A 21,482-nucleotide genomic window follows, 5' to 3' on the forward strand; every position below is an offset into this window, starting at 1 on the left:
AAACTCCAGGAATTGGCAATGGACAGGGAAGCCTGGTGTGCTGCAGTCCATGCGGTCACAAAGAATCGGACACGAATGAGCAACTGAACTGAACTGAACTGGGTATGATTGTCTAATAACAGTACCTTTGTTAAGATCAAAGCACAATGTTGTATTATGTTCATGATATTTTAAAAACTTTATTCCTGGTGTTTAATTTTTGAAGGCAGAAAACTGGGCTAGACATTTGTAGCCAGTAGGTCTCCTAGCAACAACCTGTAAATTATCAAAGAAGCTTGAGCTAGAACCTAGGTACTGAAACACACACACATGCTTTATTGGAAAAACTCATAAATATCCTAGAAGATATCTTCTTTGACTCTCAGCTATGAATCTTGGCCTTTTCATCTATACTGTACATTGATTTTTCTTTTTTGGTTAAAGCAACTTGGCTTCCTGAAATAGTGTTATGTCTCTGTAGCAATAAGGTAAAAACATCTAACTTATTTTTTCAAATTCAGCAACCATCTGGAGATTCAAGACCTCTGACTCCAATTCATCATTTTACTTTATTGCTCCAAAAATATGGCTCATAGACAAGAATAAAAGTTTTAGGGAAGTTTATTTGAATGACTTAAAGAATGACTAGATAATTCCTAGCTGTCAGCTAACACCTACCTTTCAAGATGGCAGAATACACAATAGTACATGAAAACTGTGTTCCCCCAATGAGTGGTTCAATTAACTGAAAAAATCAAATGTCAGTTTTAGCCTCAAATGCAAAAAATCTGAAGGAATGAATACAATCTTAACCCCAATCTCTGCCCTCCCTTTTACTAATAGGGTGGGTTTCCAATGCTGAAAATCTTTCATATCTTTCATTCTTGGCCCCATCATTCTTGAGGTTTTTTCTAAGACTAGTTAGTATCAGGTGTTTCACAAGCTCACACTGATAGTTCCCTGGGAAAGGCTGGTATCTTCCTGTTTCATCAGATGTATGATTTCATTGTACATACGGTGAGGAGCATCCAGACCCCAGATGAAATCCACGTGAGCCCATTCAGGAATGTTCTTATGGTAGATGAGATTGGTCACCTCGGAGAGCAGTGTTCTCACATCATCCGGATTTGAAAGCCAGTCCTGACCCCCAGTCCAGATTGCTGTAGGGACTGTCATGTCTCTAACTTTGTACCTTACAGGAGTTGGCTAGAGAAAATAAATAGTTTTTAACTGTATAACATTTGGACATCCAAACTCATAATTTACTTTTCTAATAAACTCAGTAAATGTGCTCTGTGTTGTGATGAAAGGCGCATGGGCACTGGAGCCGTACAAAACTGCATTGAGAGTTTCTACGCCAACTCCTGCTCAACCTCATTTAACCTCGTTTTCTTCATCTGCAAAATGTGGATGATGCCTGGAATAATTTACCAAGTTAAATGAGAAAACATCTCAATTGCCTAGCACCTTTGGCATTGCATGTTCAATTCTTTCCCTTCCTATTAGTAAATATTTAATATACAAATTGCCTTTAAAAGATAATACTCCTGTTTTTTTCAAAGATAATTTCACAACATTTCATGAGGTCAGATTGAAAAGATTGTACAGAGAAAGGCAAGAGGATGGAATCTACTGAGAAGGACTTGGCTGTTCACAGGGGTTTTCTGTCCTGTGTCTCAAGAAACATGGGGAAGCCAATGGCACTGAAACTTAGGGAGTTTGAACCTAGAAGTGGTAAGAATTAGATCCTTGCTCTAGTCGCCCATCACCCAGAGAAAGGATATCTAGGATTCCTAGTTCTTGAGATCTTCTCTTATTCAAACAGAACTACCAGATCAGTTTGGCTGGCTGAGAGCCCTTGATGTTAATAAACACCAAGAACTCTCAACAGAAATGTCCAGGCCCACTTCTCAGAAAATCCACCCTGGACCCAGGACTCCAATCCTGGGAGTCTTTATTTCTCTTTGTGGCTTTTAAGAATTTGAAGGAATAGCATCTGATACTGTGAGTTATAATAAGACATATGTATATGGTCTTCATCCAAGTTTGTGGTCAGATCCACTTTAATAGAGTAACTAAATGTGGAAAGGACTTCCCTGGTGGCTCACACGGTAAAGCGTCTGTCTACAATGTGGGAGACCTGGGTTCGATCCCTGGGTCAGGAAGATCCCCTGGAGAAGGGAATGGCAATCCACTCCAGGACTATTGCCTGGAAAATCCCATGGACAGAGAAGCCTGGTAGGCTACAGTCCATGGAGTCGCAAAGAGTCGGACACGACTGAGCGACTTCACTTTCACTTTAGATATGGAAGGTTGGAATAGTCTATGGAACCTATGTTTTTCTCATCTAACAGGTGAAAAGATTGGCCTGAATATCAGGACTGGCTCTAAGGCTGTGTGCCTCTATGATATCTTTTTGTGTAATAATGCTTTTTGGTATGTGTGTTTTTCTTTCCATGACATTTTTTGTCACCCCTTTTGCATGCTTCACTTTCTAATTCATGACCTTAAATATTGATTAATTAAATCTACCTTGGAACTGGTATGCTTTCTCTAAAGCTATCTTTTAGGAAACAAGAAGGATCTAAAAATATATAGCTGATACTCGTGATTGAGAGTTTGCTCTTCAGTGGCACTGCAGTGGTCTCTCCAGTTTCCTAGACTTTTATATCTAGACTGTTATAGAAAAGTGGATGCTAAGTATGATGTGAGACTCTCAAAGATCCACCTGTGTGTGTATTCTGCTCCTTCCAGCTTTATGTTTGTGTGGTCAATATCTGTTTACATTCATATACAAGCTAACCAATAAACTTCAGTGAAGATTTTATGCTCAGAAAAGTTTGATGCCCATTACTTTTACTTTAAATTTTAGTCCATAGCATTGATCACACACACATTTTCTTGGGTAATATGTTTTCATATTTTTCACTTGCAGATTACAGATTCATTAAAAGTGTAACCAGGGAGAATTCTTACAAGTTATCTCATCCAATAATTTTCATTTTAAAGAGAAACAGATTGAGGCCTGAAGAATCAAAGCAGTCTGGCCATCATTACACAACTTTGTAGGGCAGAGGCATAACTAATGCAGTAATTCTTACTTGTTATTAATACTCCTTTTACTGTACCATGAACCAACCTCACTCCTGCCACCTTAATTTTTTTTTTCTGTTGTCATTGTTGTTTTTAAATCTTAAAGATCTTTCTAGCAGCCACCAGACTACACCCTTCCCTTCACTGTCTACCCAGTCTTGCTCCTAGGGGGCCCAGTCCCTTGCTCACAGAGGCAGCATCATCAGAAAAGTTCTCCTAAGCATTATAACAGTCTTTTTTTTTAACTTCTAAAAGTCTCTTGTCAAAGCTTTAAACTTTCTCATATCCTTAAATGAAGTTGAACCAGAACTAATTACTTTCTACTTGAATTCTTTCGTAAGAATTTATTTTGTGCCATGCACATAGTTGACTGACAATGTCGTGTTAATTTCTGCTGTACAGCAAAATGATTCAGATATATATTCTTTTTCATTTTCTTTTCAATTATATGCACCAGATATTGAATAGAGTTCTCTGTGCTATACAGTAGGACCCTGCTGTTTATCCATCCTATATATAATAGTTTGCATTTGCTAATCCCAAACTTCAAGTCAGTCCGTCTCCTAACCCCTCCGCCCTGGCAACCACAAGTCTGCTGTTCTATTCGTCTGTAAGTCTCTTTTGTAGATAAGTTCATCTGTGTCGTATTTTAGATGCCACATATAAGTGATAACATGCGGTATTTTCCTTTCTTTCTCTGACATACTTCACTTAGTATGATAATCTCTGGGTCCATCCATATTGTTGCAAATGGCATTATTTCACTCTTTTTTTATGGCTGAGTAGTATTCTATTCTACTTGATTTCTTATACTTTATTTCCATTTCTAGAATAAACTGCCAGTATAACTTTTCTCTCATGCATTTCAAAAGGATATATTTTCAGCAGATGGTATTTGATTTTCTTACCTGATTGCTTTTTTCCAGATTTTTGGTCTCACTACCCCAGTCAAATGCCCGGAGTTCCCCAGAATTCGCTGCCTAAAAGGAAACAACAATTTAGATGGCATTCAAATGTGTTAAGGGATAAAGGTGGGAAAAGGGTTGAAAACATGCTGCCAAGTCTGCAGTTATGAGGGAAGCAGAGGACAAAGCCTGAAGCTGCTTTCCATTCAACTTCAGGATAATCTTCAGGAGAGTGTAAAGACAAGAATAAGGTCCTTCAGGAAGAAAAATGTGCTACAGAACTTGACCACCATATTATACAACCCCAGAAAGTGTATCCCCATCATAGTCTATGTAGGTGGGAATCCTGCACACACCTACAGTGGGAGAGTACCCCCTACAGTTGTGCAATGTAGTGACTCTGGACGAAGATGACCAACACTTAATCCAGTTTAGAATTCTTTAATTTTAATGATAAAATGCCTCTCCCCACTCTTCTCTCTCTCTCTCTCTCTCTCTCTCTCTTGCTCTCACACACATCTACCAAAATATAACAATGACCTTTGAAGAACAATTCGACTAGGTTCTAAATTAGAAAAATGGACACTACCAGTATTTATGATTTATTAATGTCATCATCACTATTACAACTTTTTGTTGAGTTAAAAGTCTCTCATTTTCAAAAACAAAGTAGTATTTTTAGTACATATGTATATACATTAGTCACTCAGTCATGTCTGACTCTTTTGCAGCCCCTTGGACTTTAAAGTCCACCAGGCTCCTCTTCCATGGAGTTCCCAGGCAAGAATACTGGAGTGGGTGGCCATTCCCTTCTCCGGGGGCATTTTTAATAGGTGAGAATCTAAGGTTAGTGAGGTTCTAACTCTCTGTACTGTGTGCATTGTCATTCCCACAGCCGATTGGGGTCACTCTATAGTATCATCTATAATGAGCAATATTAGTTTTGTTGCTTCTTCACATGTGAAAGAATAACGAGCAGTCACATTGTTCCTTGAACCGATGGCAGAACAAACTCACCACACTGTGCCTAGAGATAGTTTCCATGACTGTTCATCAGGACATTCCTTCCTCGGCTCCAGATGCAATCTTCAGCACAGAGGACTTCCGTGGAAGCCTCTCTGGGGAATTAGACCTGCATTTGCATTTTTATTTCTACTTGACCATGCCATCCTGCTGGAAAAGCCTATCTCCAGTCTTATCTTTGAGGTGGCTAGAGATTCACATTCACATTTTGAGGAGTCTACTAAAGATGTCCTAGGGCCAGTCCTTTCCTCCCATATCTTGAAAAGTTTCAGTTTTCTAGATCAAACTCACAGTTGAAATAGTGTTGACAGAATCACATGTCATCTTGGAATAAAGGTGAAACAACTCCTGGGCTGTCCGAAGAGCACTGACTTTTCCAGACAAACTGCACAAACACCTTCAACAAAGAGTACAAACTCAGCGCCCTTACCTGGCTCCAGTGCAGGATGTTTTGCACAGACGTTCCTGAAGGAGTATGAGCGACATACACATTTGCTCGGCTCTGTAACAAAGCATGAGTAGTTTGTGGGACATGAATGGAAGTCTTCATTCCAATGCCAAAGAAAGGCAATGCCAAAGAATGCTCAAACTACTGCACAATTGCACTCATCTCACACGCTAGTAAAGTAATGCTCAAAATTCTCCAAGCCAGGCTTCAGCAATGTGTGAACTGCGAACTTCCAGATGTTCAAGCTGGTTTTAGAAAAGGCAGAGGAACCAGAGACCAAATTGCCAACATCCGCTGGATCATCGAAAAAGCAAAAGAGTTCCAGAAAAACATCTATTTCTGCTTTATTGACTATGCCAAAGCCTTTGACTGTGTGGATCACAATAAACTGTGGAAAATTCTGAAAGAGATGGGAATACCAGACCACCTGACCTGCCTCTTGAGAAACCTGTATGCAGGTCAGGAAGCAACAGTTAGAACTGGACATGGAACAACAGACTGGTTCCAAATAGGAAAAGGAGTACGTCAAGGCTGTATATTGTCACCCTATTTATTTAACTTATATGCAGAGTACATCATGAGAAATGCTGGGCTGGAAGAAGCACAAGCTGGAATCAAGATTGCCAGGAGAAATATCAATAACCTCAGATATGCAGATGATGCCACCCTTATGACAGAAAGTGAAGAGGAACTAAAAAGCCTCTTGATGAAAGTGAAAGAGGAGAGTGAAAAAGTTGGCTTAAAGCTCAACGTTCAGAAAATGAAGATCATGGCATCTGGTCCCATCACTTCATGGCAAATAGATGGGGAAACAGTGGAAACAGTGTCAGACTTAATTTTTTGGGCTCCAAAATCACTGCAGATGGTGACTGTAGCCATGAAATTAAAAGACACTTACTCCTTGGAAGGAAAGTTATGACCAACCTAGATAGCGTATTGAAAAGCAGAGACATTACTTTGCCAACAAAGGTCCGTCTAGTCAAGGCTGTGGTTTTTCCAGTGGTCATGTACAGATGCGACAGTTGGACTATGAAGAAAGCTGAGCGCCGAAGAATTGATGCTTTTGAACTGTGGTGTTGGAGAAGACTCTTGAGAGTCCCTTGGATTGCAAGGAGATCCAACCAGTGCATTCTAAAGGAGATCAGCCCTGGGATTTCTTTGGAAGGAATGATGCTAAAGCTGAAACTCCAGTACTTTGGCTACCTCATGCAAAGAGTTGACTCATTGGAAAAGACCCTGATGCTGGGAGGGATTGGGGGCAGGAGGAGAAGGGGACGACAGAGGATGAGATGGCTGGGGCATCACGGACTCAATGGACGTGAGTTTGAGTGAACTCCGGGAGATGGTGATGGACAGGGAAGCCTGGCGTGCTGCTATTCATGGGGTTGCAAAGTGTCGGACACGACTGAGTGACTGAACTGAACTGAAGAGCAAATCTTCAGGGTGTCAAACGCAGAAATGGGAACATCATTAAAGTCCCAGCATTTATCCATGAACTAGAAAACTACACATGCACATAATTAAAAAATGCCCCTAAACCTATCCCAAGCACCTGAATTTTTCATCTGAGAAAAGCTTCTCATTAGACATCTGACTTTATCTTTTAGAAAGCTTTCCTAAAGTAATTAACTGAGACTGCATTCAAATCTCACTTCTGCTGTTTATTTTTTAGGAGAAATTGAGAGCATAGCTTAATCCACTAAATGTGAGGTTATTAATCTGCAAAGTGGGAATATTGATAATACCTGTTTCATAGGGTTGTTATAGGGAATAATAGCCTGGCATGCAATGAAATGCTTATCAAATGATAGCTGTTCATCATATTTTTGATTAAAAAAAAGGCAAAAAAATCTTCCATGTGCCTCCAGCTGTTGACAGATAGCCCTCCACTGTCTGGTGTCCTTGGGGAACTGTCCCCTCTGCAGAGAGCTGCACTGCCCATCTCCCCATGACTGGTGCTGTCTGTGGGGGTTATAAAGACCCAGCCCTCTCATGCTAACTTGGGACAATTCTGAAGGATCATCCCATCTTTACAGATCCCTAGAGGGTCAACTGAGGTTCCCACTGAGGCTACATCCCAGCTGGACTTTTTTGATCTACCAAGTCCTGTTGCCTTCCCTTTCCTATGTGTTATCCCAAGGCCATAGCCTGAATCATTCTGCACACGAATCTCTATCTCAGAGTACGCTTCCTGGGGAACCCACTGTCATGCTTGCCAAATGGAAGCTATGCCTTGTGTGTGCTAAGTTGCTTCAGTTGTGTCTGACTCTTTGCGATCCTATGGGCCATAAACTGCCAGGCTTCTCTGTTTATGGGATTCTCCAAGCATGAATACTGGAGTGGGTTGCCATGCCCTCCTCCAGGGGATCTTCCCAACCCAGGGACCAAACCTGTGTCTCTTACATCTCCTGCATTGGCAGGCAAGTTCTTTACCACTAACACCACCTGGGAAGAACTGGGAAGCTATCTTAGCCAAACTGAAACTCCCAGACAGCCTATCACAGGACTTAAACTACAAACTGGAAAGGTCTGAGTAAAAAGAAGACATGGATGGTGCACAGCAGTTTTCTCTTTCGACTTATGGGTTCTAATCACATATTTTTGTGGATGTTAATTCACTGTAGGAAAGCTGTTTTCAGACCTTTTCAATCTTGAATCTATGGAGTTAATGCGTAGTCATGCTGTTATGTTAAACTTGACTCAGCCCATGCTGAAGTATTTTCTGCACAGTATCATGATTTGAAGAAAACTGAGTTTCTTGGAGCATCACTTCCCTAAATCTTCCCTGGCATTAGCTCACCCTCAAGGAGAGAGACTAATAATTGTTTGCTTTGTTCTGGGACACTGAGAATTGACGAGGCTGCCACTTACCATGTTCATATTCTTTGGATTAAATCCTCCCAGGAGTAACATGATGTTGCTACAAATCTGATCCATAATCACCTGGCTGCAAAGGTACACAACAAACTGTCTAAGAAATCGGGTCTGGTAGAGAAATTCTCTTTTGCCAAACAATCCCTGTAAAAACATGAAATGAAATAGTCATTATAGTAAAAAAGAAGTGTCTCTAGTGTAAAAGCATATTTCCTAGCCAATGGACTGGAAAACTCTTGTGCATAGGCAAGGAATTTTCTGAGGAGTCACATACCTTGATCATCATATCTGGCAGCAGCAAAAATTTGGTCCCAGGGCTTTTTGCATATTTAATAGTAGCTATGGGTGCTAAAGCAAAATACATTTTTATTTTCTGAGCCAGCTCTGGCATGGTGGAAAATGCAATAAAGCCTGCAAAAAAGAAATATGTCAACATGGATATTGAATATCCTAGAGCAAATAAAATGCTTATTTAACTTCTATCAAGATGTTTCAGTAATTGTTTTGTTCTTTAGTAGCTAAGTAATTGGAGAAGGCAATGGCACCCCCCTTCAGTACTCTTGCCTGGAAAATCCCACGGATGGAGGAGCCTGGAAGGCTGAAGTCCATGGAGTCGCTGAGGGTCAGACACGACTGAGCGACTTCACTTTCACTTTTCACTTTCATGCATTGGAGGAGGAAACGGCAACCCACTCTAGTGTTCTTGCCTGGAGAATCCCAGGGACGGGGGAGCCTGGTGGGCTGCTGTCTATGGGGTTGCACAGAGTCGGACACAACTGAAGTGACTTAGCAGCAGCAGCTAAGTAATTATGTGTGTTCTAACTCTCTTGAGAAATTATAAGCTCCTTGACAGGCAAAAACAACAGCAGCAACCGCATCTCTGAGCTTCCTCTGATGTATAGGATACTTGCTGCCCATTACTAGGTTTTCGGTGAATTATTAAATTATTGAATCCAATAATATGGATTTTGAGAAAATATGTATTTTGAGAGGTAACTATATGTTAGATACTTTGCAGGAGAGTTTCATGGATCTTACTTAATTCTCAGATGCTTGTGAGGTATTTTTCATAAATCTTTATAGTGAGAGACATCAAGGCTGAGAGACATTTTCTTGTTTATTGATAAAAAGTATGTTCTCTAACATAATGGGTATTGAGATAACAGAGTTTTGCTGGTTTTCTTGGATCTCCAGCTTTTCTGGAGCCCAAATTGGAACACAGTAGCTCAGGTGGGAAAGAATCCACCTGCAATGCAGGAGACCCTGGTTCGATTCCTGGATTGGGAAGATTTGCTGGAGAAGGGATAGGTTACCCACTCCAGTATTCTTGGGCTTCCCTGTGGCTCAGCTGCTAAAGAATCTGCCTGCAATGTGGGAGACCTGGTTTCAGTCCCTGGGTTGGGAGGATCTCCTAGAGAAGGGAACAGCTACCCACTCCAATATTCTGGCCCAGAGAATTCCATGGATTGTATAGTCCATGGGGTTGCAAAGAGTCAGACACGACTGAGCAACTTTCACACACACTAGTAGAAAAGTCGTCCAGTGAACTGGATTCCAGTTCTTATTTTTGCCCATAGACTAGGTATGGGATATTGGTAAAGTCAGTCTGTGCCTCAGTTTCCATACTTATAAAATAGAGACTAATACCCCAGATTGCAAAGGGACAATCTTTCTAGAGCCTTTGGGAGGAAAATACTATTGTAGACAGCCAGGGCATGGCCATTATATTTGAAATACTATGTGTCTATTTCAAAAGCACCTGCATACTCTCTGTCTAAGCTGATATTTGCATGTTGTGGGGCAGGAGGGTGGGCAGGGAGAAACCAGAATCTCATGGCCCTGAAGAAGCCAGATCTGAGAGAAGTGTGTGATGCCTGGCCTGGCTGTGCTCATATACGCTCACATTTCTCCTGAATATACAAACCTGATTTTTTTTGGAACCTACCCATGGTGGTGCCCTGTGAATAGCCGACATAATAAATCTTTTCTTGGCCCGTTTTCTGCAAAATAAAGTTTATGACTGCAGGAAGGTCAAACCTAGCCATCTCATCATAGCTACAAGGGGAAAAGACAAAGTTGTATGAAAAATTATAACCAGAAACAAACAAAAGCAGCCCCCCAGGGTTTACAAACACCCTTGAGTTGTCAGTCCTATCCATCAGCTTGTTACTGTGTTCCTCACAACACTCAGGATGGACTTGTTTCAAACCCATGATACGTGGGTGCCTCTGGGAGCATGGGCTGTTAGCAAACTGCTGTTTTCTCTAGAAATTATCAAAGAGAAATAACCATCTTAATCAACATTCAGTGAGCACAAGCTGCACCTCCTGGTGGGGGTGTCCTTGTTATTCGACTAGCAGAATAGAACAGGGCCAACCAGATTGTTTGTTTTTGAGGCCATGCCAGGTGACCTGCAGGATCTTAGTTCCCCACCAGGGATTAGACCCATACTGCCTGCAGTGGAAGCATGAAGTCTGAATGATTGGACTGCCAGAGAATTCCCATGCAGATTCTTTATATGAAATGTATTAAAGATGCTGCAGGGTCCCTTCTCTGGTGAAATGGATAAACAGCAAGTTGAATATCAAAAGATCATTCAAATAAAAACATTAAAAAAACTTTTGTAAGAGTGTGAGAGATATAGTAACCAAGTTGATGGCCCCTAAGGCTTATTCATTCCCCGTATATCTTTAACACTGCCTGTCCTCATCATCTTCTGGGGGTGGGAGTCCTCACTTAGGGAAGAGTCAGTCCCAGGATATCCATCTACAAGGAAATGGACCTACATTTCTCCCATTCCAGTCTCCATCACCTGACACTAACCAGCATTCTTATCCCACTGGCCATACCAACCTTCTACTTGAGGAACTCAATTTACTGCCCCCAGAGAATCACTAGTCAACTATGACAATTAGGGGACATAGTGTTGGGATATTGATGGGCCAACCAAAGTAAATTATCCTAATACCAGGAGCTCTAATTCTTTACTCAGTTCTCCCAAAGATATCCATGTTCACCTCCACTCTCAAGATTTACATATACCTGAAAGCCCAGAACTCATCTTGGTCTATGGAGAGGGTCTTGTGCTTCCGAGACCAAGTGTTGCCTCTGCTGTTTCCCAGCCACACGTCAAAACCAGCATCTGCCAGAATGAAGCCCAGGCTGTTGTTGGGCAGGTTGGAAATCCAGTTGCTAGCATCTCCCAACAGGCCATGCTGCAGTAACACCACAGGTCTGGGACCTACAGAAAAGTGAATTTCAACAGCGTGTAATGTTCTGCACCTGCCTTATCCCTTCATGTGTTTGAAGGTTTAAAGTTAGACAGACCTGTGTTCAAACCTCGATTCAGCTGTTTGCTAACTTGATTACCTTGGGCAGTTACTTAACCTTTCTGTGCCTTGATTTCCTCATGAAGAAAATAGTATTTTTGTTATGATTAAGTAAAATAGTGCACAAGAAGCAGATGGCAGAATGTCTGGCACAGAGAAAGAATCAATAACGTTTGCCTTCTATTGTTGCTTTTGTGTAGTTACCATTATCGTTAGACTTGTCTGGGGTCAGAGGATATTGGAAGTGCCCCAGGAAGAACGTATAGAATTAATTTAATTATATATAATTATAAATATCATATACAAATAAGAAAATAATGTTATTATATTTTAATAAGCTATATTATAAAATTATATATAAATATATGTGTATATTAATATCATAATATCAATAATGTATACTATGGGCTGTAAAGAGTCAGACACAACTTAGTGACTGAGCAATAAAATTAATATACAATTTAAAATTAGGATTCTAAAGTATATATAATTATTGACATACTATTAATATACACACATATAAATATATACAAATATATTTAATATATTATATGTTTACTATATTAATAATATATAAACATACACTTGTGTAATTATAAATATGATATTTACACACACACACACACACACATATATATACACACACACACCATACACTTAATGGCTTAATTATTATAGATCTTTCAAATCAAGAGGACTGGCAAGCCAGCTTGAAGGAATTCCAACTGTTAAACGTGAAAGTTTTAACATCAGAATAAATAATGATGATATAAATTACATCCCATTGAATAAATTAAAAATGTATGAGTTAATATTGACACCAAGAAAAAAATAAACAAGTAATTATGGGAGGAAAAAACTCTTAGTTACAGCATCTGTGTGAAACTGTCATTCATTTGTGTCTGACCTTTGTGACTCTCTGGACTGTAGCCTGCCAGGCTCATCTGTCCATGGAATACTCCAGGCAAGAATACTGGAGTGGGTTGCCATTCCTTTCTCCAGGGATCTTCCTGACCCAGGGATCGAGCCCAGGTTTCCCGCATTGCAGGCAGATTCTTTACTGTGTGAGCCACCAGGGAATATGGAAACTTGGATGGTGTTTAAATTCATCCATGGATGCTAAAATTAGTGGGTAAAAGTTTGAATAGGTATAGGATATTTACATATCTTGAAAATATCTCCTCACAAATTATTTATGAATTCCAGAGTGAAGAATATGAACTTTATGGTAGAAAAACAGCAGACACCACCTTAGCAAAGTGATCATTGCTAAATATTGCCAAAATGGAAATGCCTGACCTCTTAAAAGTTAGTAGCTCTTGTCATTCAGTAAACAGTTCTTATCAGTGAACTGAGTCCATACTCAGTCCATACTCAGAGCCTCCATATAAGACAAAGGCCTTTCTATAGCAAACTCATTCAGCATCTGGGCAATCTTCATGAATGCTGTTTGCCTCATTTTGTCCTTCTGGAGAGAGAACTCGAGGGCTGCTACTGCAAGGCCAGGATAAAGGAACTCAGAGTTAGTTTAGGTTTTCCTTTGTGTCTGGTCCTTGAGTTCATCCTCTTAACCCTCAAGGAGATGACCTTAACAGGTGATCAAATCAAGGCGAATCAGTGCTCCTCTTTGGAGCCCTAAGGACGTTTCCCCTAATTGGGGCCAGCTTGGTCCTCCTTAGCAGTACGCTTTGTACTTATGGTTCACCTAGTGAATGAATTGGCTTAGAAATGATTTATTTCATTTCAGATTTCCCCTTGAGTCGTGGGCTTTCATTTAAATTACAGCTAGCAGGTGAGTGTGTAAGGGCTGCTTAAAGATCTATCGTTTCTGAAGATGGCCCAGCCTATTTCACCTCTTGATGTAAATATTTGAAGCTAACAACGATTACTTGAGAAAATAAAATTTAAAAAAGGCTTTTGTCACAAACTTATAGACATCTTTCAGTTGTTTCAGTATGAATTTTATCGGCCCTCTTTTTGAAGAGACGGTGAGAAATCCTTTTCCATCACTGCTGGGGGATTTCTTCCTTGAAGAGGCCAATGGGAGCTGCAGGAACAACATCAGCCACTAGAGGGGAGTATTCTGCACCCGGTAGCTCAGTTGGTAAGGAATCCGCCTGCAACGCGGGAGACCTGGATTCGATCTCTGGGTTGGGAAGATCCCCTGGAGAAGGAAACGGCCGCCTACCCCAGTATTCTGGCCTGGAGAATTCCATGGACTGTGTAGTCCATGGAGTCTCAAAGAGTCGGACATGACCGAGTGACTTTCACTCACCTTGAACTCCAATTGCCTGGGCAATGAGGAAACAGTCTGAATAAACAGTATTGAAGAAAACAAACTCCATCCATGAATAGGTGCTGCAGGTAACCCCCTAAGCTTGTGAAAGGCCGCAGTCTCCTGACTGCTTGGAAGAACTGTGGCTTGCTTTCCCTCTAGGATTCATGGGGCTTAGTGAAAAAGTTCTTTCTATCTCCAGGCCATTCATTTATTTATAAAAAATTCATTCATTCATTCCACATATATTTGGCACCTGCCATGTGCTTGGCACTATTTTAGGCACTGGTTATACCCTTGAACAAAACTGATAAAGTTTCTTGCTGAGTTTACATCCTGGTTGGGAGAGACAGTTAATAAACAAACGAGAAAATATCTATCATATCAAAGGTGTTAAGGGCTATAAGGAAAAGTAATCAGGATAAAGGGCCAGATATCCATAGTTGGGAAGGGTTTGTTCTTTTGAACAGACTGGTTAGGGAAGAACATGGCAGAAGACCTGAAAGAGAGGCCAGAGCAAACTGCATGGATATCTGATGAAACTGTGTTCCAGAGAGAGAACTGGAAGTTCAAAAGCGCTGACATAAGGGCATGCTGGACATATATAAAGCATAGCTATTTAGCTGGTGTGAAAAAAAGCTGCACATTGCCCCCAACAGTGCAAAAGAGTGCCCTTTTCTCCACACCCTCTCCAGTAGAAAACCATAATTTAAAAAGACACGTGTATCCCAAAGTTCATTGAAGTACTATTTACAATAGCCAGGATGTGGAAGCAACCTAAATGTCCATCATGAGAGAAATGGATAGAGATGGTGTGGTATATATACACAATAGAATATTAATCATAAAAAGAAACAAAATTGGGTCATTTGTTGAGATGTGGATGGACCTAGAGTCTGTCATGCAGTGTGAAGTAAGTCAGAGAAAATCAAATATTATATATTAATATGTATATGTGGGCTTCCCTTGTGGCTCAGCTGGTAAAGAATCTGCAATATAGGAGACCTGGGTTCAGTCTCTGTGTTGGAAAGATCCCCTGGAGAAGGGAAAGGCTACCCACTCCAGTATTCTGGCCTGGAGAATTCCATGGACTGTATAGTCCATGGGGTCACAAAGAGCCAGACACGACTGAGAGATTTTCACTTCACAATGTATATATGTGGAATCTAGAAAGATGGTACAGATATATCTATTTGCAGGTCAAGAATAGGGACACAGACCTAGAGAATTGATATGTGGACATGGGGGAGGGGGAAGGAGAGGGTGGGGGAGGGGGAGGAGAGGGTGGGGTGAATTTTGAGATGAGGCTTGATATATATACACTGTGCTGTGTGCTCTTCTGAGTTGCTCAGTCGTGTTCGACTCTGTGCAACCCCATGGACTTAGCTCGCCAGGTTCCCACCATGTGTAAAACAGATAGCTAGTGGGAACCTGCTTTATAGTACAGCAAGCTCAGCTTGGTGCTCCTTGATGACCTAGGAGGGGTGGGATTGGGGTAGGGAGGAAGGGAAGTCCGAGAGGGTGGGGATGTATGTATACATCTAGCTGATTCACTTCCTTGTACAGCAGAAAGTAACAACATTATAAAATAATTATACTCCAAAGAAAAAAATAAAATGAAGATATATTATTTGAAAAAGCTGTACAAATGTAAATTAGAGTAAAATAGAACCCTGAAGCTTCTTTATACCAAAGCCAAATAGCATTCATTCAGCATTTTCTGGTCCTAGTTAAGACAGGAATCTTAATTTGAGTGCAGGTTTTGCAACATACTAGCAAGTACTAGCAGAGATTCTTTGGGTAATTTAACCTCTGTGAGTGGCAGTTTCTTCAGATTATTATGAAAGCTAAATGGGATTAATGTAAAGGAATTTAGCATTGTACCTGGTACATGGAAAGAAGACAGTAAGAAATTACATTATCTGTACTCATGACTGATAACATAGTGGCTGCTGTAAACGTAGCTCTCGCCTTTTAAAAGGAACAGAGCCAAATGTAGCTGAAGGATGGGTATACTTTAATTAGTAATGAAGGTGAACTTCTTAAAAGCCAACAGTGGCTGAAAATCATTGTTTAAAAAAAGAGATTGTAAGAGCAATGGAAACATGTACCAAAACCTTAAAATACACATATAGTGCTCAATTCTTTAAAAGACTTTACTGAAAAGCTAAGCAACATCTTAAATATTTACAGGATATTTATAAGACTATCTGGATGGGGAATATAGTGTGCTAGGGTGGATATCAGATGCCATGTTGTAGTTTATATTCTTTGTGAGCAAGGTTTGCTATGATCTATTTTCATGGGAAATAGATGGGGAAACAGTGGAAACAGTGTCAGACTTTATTTTTCTGGGCTCCAAAATCACTACAGATGGTGACTGCAGCCATGAAACTAAAAGATGCTTACTCCTTGGAAGGAAAGTTATGACCAACCTAGATAGCGTATTCAAAAGCAGAGACATTACTTTGCCAACAAAGGTTCGTCTAGTCAAGGCTATGGTTTTTCCTGTGGTCATGTATGGATGTGAGAGTTGGACTGTGAAGAAGGCTGAGCACCAAAGAATTGATGCTTTTGAACTGTGGTGTTGGAGAAGACTCTTGAGAGTCCCTTGGACTGCAAGGAGATCCAACCAGTCCATTCTGAAGGAGATCAGCCCTGGGATTTCTTTGGAGGGAATGATGCTAAAGCTGAAACTCCAGTACTTTGGCCACCTCATGCGAAGAGTTGACTCATTGGAAAAGACTCTGATGCTGGGAGGGATTGGGGGCAGAAGGAGAAGGGGACGACAGAGGATGAGATGGCTGGATGGCATCACTGACTCAATGGACATGAGTCTGAATGAACTCCGGGAGTTGGACATGAACAGGGAGGCCTGGCGTGCTGCGATGCCTGGGTCGCAAAGAGTCGGACACGACTGAGTGACTGATCTGATCTGATCTGATTTAAGAGATCATCAGGAGATATTCTAGAATATTTATATAGGAGGGATTGGGGGGAATGAATTAATTACTAGAAGGGATAAAAAATAAACTTTTCTTGAAGGTGTTTTTTGAAAAGCAAATTCTGTGTTTAGAGACTTCCCTGGTGGTCCAGTGGTTAAGAATTCTCCTTTCAATGCACGGGATGTGGTTTCAATCCCTGGTCAGGGAACTAAGATCCCACATGCTGAGGGGCAACTAAACCTGTGTGCTGCAAGTAGAGAAAGCCTGTGTGCTCAGCACAGCCAAAAAAACCACAAAAAACCATACCTCACTGTTTATTTGAGATAATTGGGAGTGGGGCAGTGGTGATGGGAATTAAGAAGGAGCTGAAGCCACTTTTTGGCTGGAATAATGGGCCCAGTCTGTACCAAAAATCCATGTTTCTTTCTACATACCCAAATCACAAGGAATTCTTTACTGTAGGGAAGACTGCGACGTTGGGATAATATAGGGGAAATCATACCTGTCTTCTTAAGTTGCACGAGGCCTTGAGGAATCCTGTTAACAGAAAGGATATATCCATCTTCTGTTAAGACTTCATACTCCTCACAAGGATAACGTTTATGTTGGATGATTTCACTCTACAGAAAAAGCAAAAAAAAATTTTTTTTTAGTTCAGTTCTGTATGGTTATGTTCTCAATGATTATAAAGTAAAAAGTAGATTTCTTGAGCATGGAAGAAATAGACAAGAAATTCCTTGCTTCTCACTAGCTAATTAGATTATTGTTTTTTAAAAAAAGTAAACCTTTTCCAGTTCTCATTTTCTTTATCTTTAATGTGGAGATTGAACTAGAAGGATAGTTTTTAAAGTGTAGCCCTGAGCCAAGAGCATAGCATCACTTAGACAATTGGTAGAAACACAAAATGATCAGTTTCCACTCAAACCTATTGAATTGGAAACTCTGAGGATAGGGTGCAGCAATTTGGGTCTTAACAAGTCTCTTAGGAAATTCTGATGCACTCTTAACATTTGAGAACCACTGGACAAGAACATTTATTCCAAAACCTGAGCATGTGTCAGAAACGTTCAGGGCACTTAAATATTACTGACTCACTTCAGGTTAGGAATCAGGTAATTCCAATGCATTTGTAGAATATAAAGCTGCCAAATCTCCTAAGTATCCTCAGTTTCTGCCCATTGTCATTACTTAGAGGAGGAGGGAATTATTCCTATTAGCTGCTGGTTTTAAAGGAACAGGAGAGGAGAAAGCCAGGTGCAAAGTGGCCAGTGTAGTATACAGGATAAAAGGGCATAGTAGTTAAGGGAAAGGCTGTGGGGTCCCACCACTTGAGTTTTTAAATCCTGACTCTTGGACTAATATATAAACTGTGTGATCTTAGGAAATTTAGTTAACCTGCCCCTATTGCTCAGTTTATTTGTTCATAAATTAGCTACACCAATAGTTTATTCAGGCTTCCTGGGTGCCTCAGTGGTAAAGAATCTGCCTGCAATGCAGGAGATGCAGATTTGATCCCTGAGTCAGGAAGATATCCCCTAGTGGAGGAAATGGCAATCCACTCCATTTTCTTGCTGGGACAATCCCATGGACAGAGGAAGGCTACAGCCTGTGGGATCTCAAAGACAACTGAGCACCCAGACGTGCACGTACAATAGTTTGCATTCTGTGGGATTATTGCAAAGAATGTAAAAAGATAATTCACATGTGACACCAACAAGATTGACTGGTTCATAGTAGGGACTTAAAGAGCATTAGCTGCTACTGTAATTAAAAATCACCCCTACCCCTTCAAGTAACTCCTATTCATCTTTCAGAATTCAGGTTAAGAAATCTTTCTTCAGAAAAACGTTCTTAAATTCTCTATTTTACATTTTCTTTTTTGATGTCACTGCTCTTGTGGTTAATAATTGAGTGTCTGTCTTCTCTGCTGGATTGTTAACTCCATGAACTCAGGGCTTTGATATGCTTAGATTTAACTCTGGTGCTTAGCCCAGTATTGAGGCCTAACAGGTGCTCAATTAAGACTAGCTGGAAGAATACTTGAGTGAGGCAAGTTGTATACCAAAATATAGGATAAATTATATCCATATGAATTTGTTGTGTGTATATGCTCAGACACTTAGTCATGTCCCATTATTTACAACCCCATGAACTGTAGCCTGCCAGGCTCTTCTGTCCATGACATTTTCCAGGCAAGAATACTGGAGTGGGTAGCCATTTCCTTCTCCAGGGGATCTTTCCACTACAGGAATTGAATCCGTGTTACTGTGTCTTCTGCATTGGCAGGCATATTCTTTATCACTGAGCCAGATCTTTAGGAGACATCCTTCTGGCCCTTAGAAGTTCCTATACAGATTCTTCTGGGTTGTTGAGTGAAGAGAATCTCTTTAGTTGTAGATATAGCTAATCTCCCTGGGCCTCACCTACTGGGTGTGCCTAGCACCTACACAACGCTTGGGCTTCAGGAGCCCGAAGACTAAAATCCATTCAATTGGACTTGACATGGAGAATTGTACATGGAGAGGCAAATTAAGATAGAAAATTCTTATAATCTCTCATATAAATTAAATGAAGTAGAATAGAAATGCTTCAGAGTACTAATTTATGTGGCTTCTCCGATGGCTCATGGTATAGAATCCACCTGCAATGTAGGAATCGAGAGTTTGATCCCTAGGTGGGGAAGATCCCCCGGAGAAGGAAATGGCAACCCATTCCCAGTATTTGCATGTGTGTAGATTCAGAATATTTCAATAGCCTATTTAGAGTTTTAGAATTCATTCAAGGAAGTTTCTGTAAAAAGCATCTTAAATCTGTATAAAGGTATATTAAGTCTATGATAAAGCTGTGGAGCATGAACATTACAGAGAGTGACCTTACTCAGCTGGAGGCAGCCTCTTCTTCCCTGGGAAGATTTGTTGCAGAGTGGTTACAATCATGAGTTGTGTGTTCAGGCAGGCCTAGATTTGAATTCTAGTTCTACCACCTACCAGGGATGGGGCTGATTTGAGTTGCTTAACTTCTTTCATCTCAGTTCTTTGATTGCGAAAATGAGGATGGTCATATCTATAGCATAGGACAGTGAAGATGAAATAATATCTTTTCAGCTTTCATCACAATGTCTGCTGTGGGATAAGTATTACTATACCATGAATGTTATTAAAATTCAGCTAAGAATGTGAGCAGAAGCCAAAAAAAATTCTGTGGGATGCCTAGAGAGGTCACATCATTCATGAATTTTACCGACAGGAAGACCTCTCTATCATTCATAAGGGTCCTTTTATTGCCAGTCAACAGAGTTACCAGTTCAAACTAGGAGTAAATAGATTAGAATGGCACAAAATGTTACTAAAAAGGGCTGTCCTGAGAGTAAGAAAGGAGGTCTAACATCTTTCTAATATTGGAAAAAGTAGAAGAGGAATATAATTAGCACAGATGATATGGAAATAATCATAGCTCTGAGCTTGACCCAAGACACTGCAATGATTTAACAGTTCATAGGATGAACCTAAGAATTCAAGAAAAAGTTAAATTGCATTTGAAGCTCAAAGGGATTTAATTATTTGCCTGAATTTACCAAAACTGTTCGAGGTGAGCCCATATCCACTCACACCCAGCTTAGTGTTCTTTTCAGGACAATATGTTATTTTACAACTATGCTCTACTAGCAAAAATCACCACCACATATAAATATGATACATAGTGCAGATAATATACAGTTGTAAGCAATAAGCACGTAAGGTACTTCCTTTCCCCCAAACATGGAAAATCCCGACTTACAATATTCATGAATGCTTCTGGGTCCACAGTGGTAGTTCGCATATGTCCTGAATTCACATTTCTCTGGAACAAATGGGCCACCAGGATCAGAAGCCACATCTCGTTTCTGTATGAAACAATCCATTCTCTTGACAAGATTTTTGGCATGGTTCAACACCTGCATTTATCTCTTCCTGGTCATATAACAACTGATTCTAAAGTCAGAAGAACCTCTAGGTTTAAAAACTTTTTCACATGTTTGCCAGCTATAATTTCTTCTCCAAATTCCAAAGCATATTAAATAAGCTTGGTTGATAGGAATGAAGGAACATAAAGTAGAATGGAAACACCATCCAGAGCGTCCCAATACTATCTGGCTCCTCCCATTCCATCACATGAATTGGTGTGTAGAAAGAACTTTCTCTGATGCAACCTGCAATTATGTGCATCTGATACAACCCATAAAAATCTCTGTTCACCATCAGGTAATATGAACCTGGTTGTGCTTAGCCACTCAGCCGTGTCTGACTCTTTTTGACCCCATGGACTGTAGCCCGCCAAGTTCCTCTGTCCATGGGGATTCTCCAGGCAAGAATACTGGAGTGGGTTGTCATGCCCTCCTCCAGGGGATCTTCCCAACCCAGGGACTGAACCCGGGTCTCCTGCATTGCAGGCAGATTCTTTACCACTGAGCCATCAGGGAAGCCCAATATGAACATAGGAAGGAAGCATCATTTTCTTTTTACCTAGTTCTTCAAAAAATTTTTTTATTGGAATAAACTTGATTTATAGTGTGTTAGTTTTAGATGTACAGCAAAGTGTATCTGTTATACATATACGTATATCCCCTCTTTT

The 21,482-nt window shown here is 40.5% G+C and overlaps 1 protein-coding gene across 1 annotated transcript; it reads right to left on the bottom strand.

Annotated features, from left to right (window-relative positions):
• Positions 1–584: 584 nt before the first annotated feature.
• LIPM (lipase family member M) lies at positions 585–20,974 on the bottom strand. The gene is made up of 9 exons (XM_027529138.1): positions 20,649–20,974; positions 17,374–17,491; positions 11,365–11,563; positions 10,268–10,377; positions 8,597–8,733; positions 8,320–8,466; positions 5,431–5,502; positions 3,981–4,052; positions 585–1,185 (listed from the first exon to the last, which is right to left on the bottom strand). The coding sequence occupies exons 1-9, from the start codon at positions 20,793–20,795 to the stop codon at positions 916–918; spliced, it is 1,272 nt and encodes a 423-aa protein (XP_027384939.1). The 5' UTR covers positions 20,796–20,974; the 3' UTR covers positions 585–915.
• Positions 20,975–21,482: the final 508 nt, after the last annotated feature.

This window comes from Bos indicus x Bos taurus, chromosome 26 (assembly GCF_003369695.1).
Source record: "Bos indicus x Bos taurus breed Angus x Brahman F1 hybrid chromosome 26, Bos_hybrid_MaternalHap_v2.0, whole genome shotgun sequence".
Classification (NCBI taxonomy): domain Eukaryota; kingdom Metazoa; phylum Chordata; class Mammalia; order Artiodactyla; family Bovidae; genus Bos; species Bos indicus x Bos taurus.

Excerpts from the sequence above, each read along its gene's own strand:
- LIPM (XM_027529138.1), bottom strand. The coding sequence starts at position 20,795 with ATGCCAAAAATCTTGTCAAGAGAATGGATTGTTTCATACAGAAACGAG. Across the intron at positions 17,492-20,648 it reads CAGAAGCATTCATGAATATT|AGTGAAATCATCCAACATAA; the intron begins GTAAGTCGGGAT and ends CTTTTTCTGTAG. Across the intron at positions 1,186-3,980 it reads ATCTGGAAAAAAGCAATCAG|CCAACTCCTGTAAGGTACAA; the intron begins GTAAGAAAATCA and ends TATTTTCTCTAG.